The 9,217-nt window shown below is 38.9% G+C and overlaps 1 protein-coding gene across 6 annotated transcripts in view; it reads left to right on the forward strand.

Moving 5' to 3' along the window:
• Nucleotides 1-3,463, forward strand: part of nckap1 (NCK-associated protein 1) — a 44,840-nt gene extending 41,377 nt beyond the window's left edge. For all 6 annotated transcript variants that reach the window (XM_088086566.1, XM_088086567.1, XM_088086568.1 and 3 more), the window contains one exon: nucleotides 1,094-3,463. In XM_088086566.1, the coding sequence (XP_087942692.1) occupies nucleotides 1,094-1,210 (117 nt within the window). In that variant the 3' untranslated portion in view covers nucleotides 1,211-3,463. The remainder of the gene's footprint in view (nucleotides 1-1,093) is intronic.
• The last annotated feature ends 5,754 nt before the right edge of the window (nucleotides 3,464-9,217 follow it).

Below are 9,217 nucleotides of genomic sequence, written 5' to 3' on the forward strand. Positions count from 1 at the left end.
TGATTTTGGGCGCTCCCAGACAAAAGATGACCATCGTTAAAGAAACGTGGCGATATCTTTGGTTGCGGTGGTCCTACCTCGCACAGTGAGAGAGGTTCAAGGATGGAAGCGCAGAAAATACGGAGGCCTGTTTGGCTTTGTTTTTTTGTTAAATGCATGCTTTCTGTTTCCCCTCTCTAAATTCAGAGGTTTTGCAGGTTCATGAACGCAGCATAGATGAAGCTCTGCGTGAGCTCTTTTTTTTTCCTCTGTCACTGTAGAGGATAGCTGATTTATCGCTCCATACACAGCTGATCAGATCACATCGATGGATGAGAGGAGCAGCTGCTGCGGGTGAAAGCAGACTTTTACAGCCAGCAGAACGAATGGTTTAGTTTCACTTTGACTGCGCCTGACGTTTTGCTGCTCCTCCTGTGCCCAGAGTACACCTGCACACCCAGAGTGTGGAGTAATGAATGAGTGGTGCACATTTTTCAACAGCGCTCCTAATGAAAGGTACAGCTCGAAAAACAGGAAATCTATTTGTGGCAGCAGATGTTTTAATTGTAGCAAGATGCCACAAATAAATGAATGTGGATCCGGGATGGTCCCGGTGATCCATGATTTCTTGTGAAATTATTTAACTTTGATTTTGGACAGTTGCACCTGTGGTTTTATAAATTAAATCCGCCTCAGATTTCGGGAGCTCACTGATGTCATCGGTGACGTCACGGCGGTGTCCTGAAACATGCTGCAAACTCTGATTGGCTCCATTTCTCACATCAACTTATGAGAGAAGACACTTAATGTGTTGTAATGTTACAAAATAATTTTTGATCATATGCTACTAGTGCATCAGGAGATAGAGAATAACAATATAAATATTATAATATATTTGAGGGGAACAGTTTAATTACGTAATAACGTCTTCGTGCTCCCTCTCGTACATGTTAAATTGATATAATCTGCAGATGGAATTCATTATATCCTTTTTTTCTTTCTCCGTTGTTGATGTGTTTTTCTCTCCAGTTTTTATTGTATTTTACATGTTCAAAATAAAGTCATCAATCCAAATCTTTCCATGATCTAGCAGTCTGCCTGTGCTGTGTTTCAGATTGTGCAGGAGTCTCCCTTCCTCACCATGGACCTGCTGGAGTCCTGTTTCCCCTACGTCCTGCTGCGAAACGCCTACCACGCCGTCTACAAACAGAGCATCAGCGCTAACGCGTAGACGCACTAAAAACACACAGCGAAGGCCTACCGTGCTGTCTACCATCAGACGCAAACACAACAACAGACACACACTAAACACAAACTTAACACACTAAACTATGCCTACAATGCCTCAACGTACTATTCAGACAAAAACAAAACTTCAGCGTGTGACATGTACACCGAAATGCTTAAACGAGTTCACTCTAAATACAGAAAAAACAAACACTAAACGCCAAAAGGACATACAAACACCCAGAATTCAGTGCACAAAGACAACAACAAAAAACACTAAAATAAGACAAAAAACACACACTAGCTGGATGAAGTTGGGGGATCAGTGTCTTTATTTTAATCATTGTACTTTTTCATGATGTTGCCAGGGACCATAACCACAGCAACACGTAATAAACCATGTTTGGTTGGTATAAAAGAACAAAAATATAAATATATAGTATATATATAGTTGACACTAAAATATTATTTTCATTTTGTTCTTTTTTGATGAAAGATTTGAGATTTTTAGTGGCCAGCTGACGACTTCTATGTGGTGATGGATTTGGATGCTTACTTTGGGAATGCAAATGATGCTGATGTGATTTGGTTTTTTTTTTCCTTTTTTTTCGGGAGGAGGATTCCTGTGTTGATAATGAAAGACATGTTGCTTGTTAATGTAAGTTTACACTTATATACACGCACACATACACACACTGACAGGCAGATATAAAACCGCATATACACTAATCTTCAGCATTTCATAGTGAAAACACACAGACACACTTGTATAACATGGTGATGTTTTCTTTCTTTTTCAAGCTAGTCGTAACATGAACTTTTTGTGGGTAAAGATATAATATCTGTATTCTACTTTGATGTGAACTGAACTCGTCTGTTTTTAATGTTTATGTTTTGTTATTTTTATGACGACAATGATGACGATTTGCCAAATGTGTTGACACTAAAGTTGTGCATCAGGGCTTGGAAGTGCTGGAGTGTTTGGCTGTTAAATGGGTGAAATGACATTTTATGTGTTTGGACGATTCTGGAAACTATTCGCCTGAATCTGCGGCAGCTCGGTTGACAGAAAGGGGTGACACAAGAAACTTTTTACAGTGGGAACAAACTTTAAAAAAGTACTGCGGTAATACTTCGGCGTTTTAACGGAGCAGGCGTCCCAGAAGCCCTCAGTGCATCTGCAAATATTCCTCACAGCTGTCAGTTAGCTCTGATTAAGTTACGGTGCAGTAGGTGCTACTTCTTTTCTCCAACAGTGTAAAGTAGAGAGAAACAAGCCAGTGCAAAATGTAATTTATATGATCTTTTGCAAATTAATTTCTGCAACTTCTGGCTCTCGAAAAGAGGATGAAACTTTCATCGTTTGCTTTTCTGTGTCTGGTTTTTGCAGTTGCAGTTCTTGTAGTGCTGGCCACCAGCAGGTCCTACTGAAGCAGCAGGGGCAATAATGCCTTGCTCAAAGGCAGCAGCTGTTGAGGGTCCAACATCTTCCCCCGCCGTGGTTAGATAAATGTCTTTAGGAGCAGTTAACCCTTTTGAAACCAAGCTTAACCTTTCTTGTTCTGCTTCCGTACACCTTTTACGAGTGTTTAAACCTTTGAACTCTGAGCACATTGGTGCAGTTCCTTAAAAACATGAGGGGAAAAAGCAACAAGCAACTCGATGAAATATTTCACAAACTGAAAGAAATTAACATTTTTTTAAAGCTAAAAAAATGTCCAGGGGAAAAAAAAAATATTTATAATGGCCAAATTTAAATTGGTGCAATTTCTTTCTAAAACAGGAGGGGAAAAGACTGAGCAACTTCACAAGAAAGATTTGACAAAGACACAAGTAGATTTTAGAAAATTATTTTTATAGAGGAGCTTTGGAAAAATGCTAGGGGAAAGCTATCGCTAATTATTATTCATATTATTATTATTATTATTATTATTACATATTTAAAATTGTGTGATAAAACTATAATTTTCAAGCACTTTATTTGTCATTAACTTTTTTTTTTTTTTTACAAACTTTTAGTTGTTTTTTTTTGTACTTTTTGCCAGTTTTTGGGTCATTTCTTCTTTTACTGCTCATTGCCTTCGTCCCATGTTTTTGAAAGAATTAAAGCCAAATGCTCAGATTTCAAAGGGTTAAAGTAAAACTCAACGATTCCTCCGCAGAGACAAATGCAAATCCTAATTGATCTCAGAGCTGTGAAAGTCTGCAAAAACCTGGAGCTGCAATAAGACATGAAAATAAATGTATATATACAGTATATACACTCTTGGTGATGTTTTCACTGGATCTGTAACCTCCGATGAACTTTCCGCGACGGTTGTACGGGACCTTTTAGGACAGACGGAATCCAGACAGACGGACGACTTTTACAAAGTGCGGTCTGATTTTGATTTTATTTTTTTGTGAATGGAGGCATGGCAAGGGCTACATACTGAGACACACCATGCTCCCTGTATGCCTGCCCTCTGCTGATGTAACCTAAAAACACGGCTCTGTCTGACGGCTCACACTGCACATGAACCAGGAGAGTTGAAATCTGGAGGCAGCATTTACAGCATGTAGCAGGAATAAACTCATGTAAATGATGTGCACTTTACAGTAGATGCCGTTTCTACTGTGCGTTCAGTCGTTTGCGTTGTGAGCAGGTGAGGACAGATCCGTGGACACATTCTGCCATTTGATGTGGAATGATTGCTGTTTTCTTTCTAACCTCTTTTTTGTGTCTCTGACTCCACCGTGTAACTTAAATGACATGAATAAAATAAACTTTAGGGCTGTCAGACCTGAGCTGTGAGTGTGTGACGCTGGTTCCTGCCTGTGGCCCCGGAGGACCAGTGCAAGTGGTGAGTAGAAACGCTTTATTTTCACAGACGGACCAGTTTTGATAATTAGTGCCACCGTGTGATTATTTGAAGGTCTGATCCTGTTTGATGGTTTGATCATGTGTATCAACAGACTGCTGTACGGTGACACTTTAATCGCTTAAAAGTAAACCGAGCTCTTCTAGAACAAACATATAAGCAGTAAATGAATTAATCTTTAAACGCCCACATAGATAAAGATGGCTGTACCAGTTAACAACATCACATATCTTCATCTTTATTAAAAAACAGACTTAGAAATAGTTTTTCCCATGTGAATCATCAGCTTTCCTGTGGAGTGTTCAGGCACCTTTCACAAGTACTTAAACCTTTGAAACTTTGAGCAAGTTAGCGTGATTCCTTCACAGGCAGTGAGCACTTTGGCAAGAGATACCCGAAAGAAAACAGGAAGAAAATTTCCTGAAAATTAGTAAAAAAAATAAAAAATAAAAAAGATTTTAATGGGAAAGGTGTCAATAAAACTAACTTTCAAGTTTTTTAAGTAAAAAAACATGTAATCATATATTTTAAGTTTTTAGAAATGTCTTGTTAATTTTGGGTAATTTTGTCAAGTTGTATTATGGGTAAATTCCTTTAAGTCAGAAGGTAAAGTCAGCTATTATTTCACTATGATCAGCAATTTAGTTTACACTAAATTATTAGTCCTCATTTTGTGACATCTTCCAAAAAATGTCCTACATCCAAAAAAAAAAGATTAAGTGCAATGTCTGACAGAAGCCACCAGAGGTCCCTGTAAGAAAACAAATACATCACACTTGCAGGACAATAAAACTTACACATGAAAAAAAACCTAAATTCTACATTTTCACACCTATAATGTGTAAAATCAATGCTGTCATTTTATTGCTGATATTTATATTGTAAATCACAAGAATACGTGACGCATACGGACTCATTATTGATGCAAAAACACACACCAATCTGATTTATCACCTCGAAAATTCAGTTTATTTAAAAAAACAAAAGGTTTGAAAAGCTGTGCTGTTCAGCTGTAAACTGATATTAACTCTGCGTATAACAGCATCTGTTTAAGAAGCAGCACCACCTGATGAAAAAACACAAATTACGTTTTAGGAAATTGTTGGGGAAAAAAGTAGCCTAATAAAAACACATTTATAACCAAACACAATCCAACTGATGTTTGTCACAGCAGACGTTTAGATTTCAGGAAAAACACGATAACCCAAATCTCAATACAAAAGGTCGGCTTTGAAAAATATCTGTACGACGTTCATAATGAGTTACTGTAGTAGTTATTGCATTACATTGTATTGTACTCCAGTAATTACAGTATATTTAGTATATTTCAAAGATATAGTCAAACCACCTGCATATTTATGATCACACAGTGGACATTTTGAAACTTTTGGAAAGGAAACGACTCAGAAAAGTAGCTGTTTATAAGCATCACCTCATAGGGAAAAGGTGGCTGTTAACAGTCTCGTGGCAAACAAGCAGTTCACAAGTTCACTTTTTTATTCATGTAACTGCTGATATTCACAAGCTGAGTATTTTCCAATATATTTTATGCCAAAACATGGAAGCTTCTGTAAGTTCGTGTAAACTGCAGACCTTATTTCAAGCGTCTAACCAAAAACCTTTCCGTTAAACCCGCTGACCCTGATACGAGGGACCTGGGAGTGCTGAAATATTAACTCACTTCCAGGTGTTGGGACTCATTACTGGGGCACTTTATAGGCCGACCGACGCGGATCTGGCTCATTAATCTGTACTGACTTTTGACTGTAACTGGCCCGGGTCACCCATTAACGCTTTAAATCCGGCACGAATCTGAATTTCAAATTTTACACAAGAATCAGCACTGGACCAGTTCTGGGCCAGATTATCAGCGCGGAGAAAAAACCTTTTCAATGCACAACTTCCAACTTGTTGACGCCGAGTGTTTATGGTACTGCTGTTTTTTTATGTGAACATCGACTCGTTTTGTGAATGCGCTCCGAGCCTGCAGCAGAGCGCCTGCCTTAACAGAGACAATTGAGATTGACAGCCAGCTTCGTGGTTCCCTGTTCGCTCTGACCGAGGCTCCAGGTTTTGTCCAGACTCCTCAGTCAAAGAGAGCTCGGCTCTGTTGAACCTGCTTCGTGTTATTTTAAAAACTGATTAAAGATTAAAAACTGAATAAAGCGGTTTCGGTTTAAAAACGTGTTTCTGGCTCACTTTGGCATGTTGCTGTGGGCACAAACGAATGTGAGGTCGGCTTTTTTTCTCTGATGACTCCCCGGGCGGCCAAGATGACCTGGTCCTGAATCGGCCTGAAATCGGCGTGCTGGAAGAGGTGAGTCGGGCCGCATCCGTCACATGAGTGACGCCCCAAAACCAGGCCAAATAAACCGACCCAATTCCAGCTGCCGAAACTGCCATCATAGGGCCATTTTAAAAAATGATGTGGTCCAGCATTGGTCCAAACTCAACACGCCGAAAGAAGTTAGTTCTGCATGCGGTTTTCCGACTGGACAGGGAATCGTCTCGAATGCCGCCTCCGTATCTGCTGATAGTTTGGCTACCCTGTACGTAGCCCTTTATTTTGGCTGCAACTACAGAAAACCGAATGTAAAATTCAACTTTTACAGATTATTTCCTTCGAAAAAAGTTTTTTTTAATGACAACGTTTGCGATGCTAATATTTGCTGTTTCACAGCACGAGAACAACAACACGTTTCTCCACGAGTTTCCCGCCAAAAGTGTAAAAATGTCGGCCGTGTGAGGTTCACTGTCGTGACGGCAGTCTGCTGCTTTGGTTAAAGGCTAAAACACACTTTCACTACATCGAATCTAAAACGGGGCAAACAGAGGTGTTAATTTTGGTTAATTTAAACTCACGTCTGAGAAAACGTGCTGAGGTCAATGTGCTAATTGAGCTTTTTCCAGACCAGTTCGTTAAAAGTGAAGCTGGTTTCTTTACCTCCTCGATTAAACGTTAACTGCTGTCTCTCTGTGGACTGTCCCGCTGTTGGATGTCTCGTCCTGTAGGTGCTACGCTTGAGATTGACGCCAGAGTCTGTTGGTTTGTATCAAAGATAAATTGGACCTCTTCTGTGCTGAGATTTCTCTGCTGGATCTGGATCAGTCCTGAGAGCTGGCTTCGTCCTCGTCCTCCTCGGGTAGGCCTACAGCACCTTTCAGTTTACCTACACACACAAAGATGTGACTGAAATGAACAAAACTGAATGGATTAATGATTTCAAGACACGATTTCAATTAGAGGCAAGAGGAAACTAAAGAAAAGCAACCCAATACTTGTTGTATACATGATATCAAGCCCACTATGTCAGATATAAATTTCAAAATTAATGATTCAGTGTTTGATAGTAAGCATTTTCCAAAAATTAAACTACATTAACTAGTTTGTCTACAAACATGTTCGCCCCGCAGGCAATATTTAGCTCCCAGTAGGGTGCCAGGTGGCCCCCCAACCATTTTTATTTCACAATAAATTTAAAGTGATTTGCACTAGGAATCGTTTCTGTACGTTAGGTATACATAAGGAGCCAAAGTGCATTAAACAGCATCAAAATAGAGCTTGTTTATCAAAAAACGTCCTGAAATCCTAAAAAAAAAAAATGTAATTCAATTTTCTAAAATTCTATTTTTTATTTGTCAAATGAATGTAGAATTACAAGTTTAGAAAATTAAATTCAGTTTTCCAATTTTCTATTTTTAATTTTTGATGTGGAAGTTTGAACTGATAAGCATTTCATGGGCCACCTTCCTTATCCATTTTTTCCATTTTTTTTTTTTTTTTTAATTTGGGCACAAAATCGGAGGAATGAGTCATTATCCGTGTTTGTCATTTTGGTTTTGGAAACAAATTTTGATAAAACAAGTAATTTTCTGGGGTTTTTTTGTTTTCTTTTGAAAAACGAATGAACAAATGATACACATTCTTACCCCGAGTCTCATCATGGACACAAACACCGTCACTAACTGAAACGGCTCGGGATATTTCCAAATTAAGTCAGAAAGTGTTGGCAGTGAAGGACAAAAAGCACAAAATCTGTCTAATAAATCTTCCTGTTTCCAGCTGCACGTTGGACGCAGCATCAACAGGAAATACCTGCTAAATCCTCGAAGAGCAAGAAGCAGACAAAAATGAAATCAATCACTTTAATAAAGTGAATCTCAGTTTTAAAAACACGTGCAGAATCTGACTTTAGGTCTGAAGACGAATCAGAAGATTCGTCAGCAGCTGTTACGGTCGATCCCTTTTGTTTCTTCTCTTGGTTTCGTCTCGCAGCTCGTCCCGTCCGCGTGCCGTTTACCTCTCGGGGCCACATGTAAGCACGCACTCATTCACAAACAGCGGAGACGTTTCGGCTGTTACTGCAGGGACCGGGGACGCTGATCTGCAAACATCGGGGTCACACAGATGTGAGGAAGGCAGCAGCCTGAAGCTATTTATTGCTGCATAAACGCTGCAGACAAAACCTAATGTCCTTTTGCTTTAATCTGGTGCTCTGTGATGTTTTAATCTCTTAATGGTTTCCCCGCTCCTCTGTTCTAACCCTCACTTGGTTTCATTTTTTTAGGAAACTCAGGCTGCTGTCAGAGGGGTCAAAGGGTGCAGATGACCCCGGCGGAGGGCCGATGGAGGCTGATGCAGAGGTGCTGCAGTGGGTGCTGAGGTAACTGTCAGACTTTCATAGTGATGATAATAAACTTTATTTGTAAAGCACCTTTCATGCAAGAAATGTGGGCCAACGCGCTTTACAGGAAAAAAAAAACAGAGGTCATAAAGAAAGAAAAAATAAAATAAAATCAGACTAGAAAGCACAGAAGGCTTAACATAAGATGGTCAATGAAATAGAGAAATGAAACCCATTGACATTATTAATAAAAATAGAGTGTGTAAAATGTAAAATTTAAAGGTTTACTGCATTTATTTGAGTCCCCATGTTATTCTAAGTTATTTTTAGCTTATCATTTGTGCTGTTTTTATGCTTTAAATTAGTTAATTGCTATTTTCTAATGTATCGAGGCTAAAATAACAGAATCTCATGATTTTATTTTTTTTTTTTCCAAAATAAGACAATATATATTACAATAATATATTACCCATTCAGGGTATAAATTTAGCTTTACCCTCTATTAAATAATTTTTGTCCCAAATT

This window comes from Plectropomus leopardus, chromosome 13 (assembly GCF_026936395.1).
Source record: "Plectropomus leopardus strain MGB_pleo_1.0 chromosome 13, ASM2693639v1, whole genome shotgun sequence".
In the NCBI taxonomy this organism is placed as follows: domain Eukaryota; kingdom Metazoa; phylum Chordata; class Actinopteri; order Perciformes; family Serranidae; genus Plectropomus; species Plectropomus leopardus.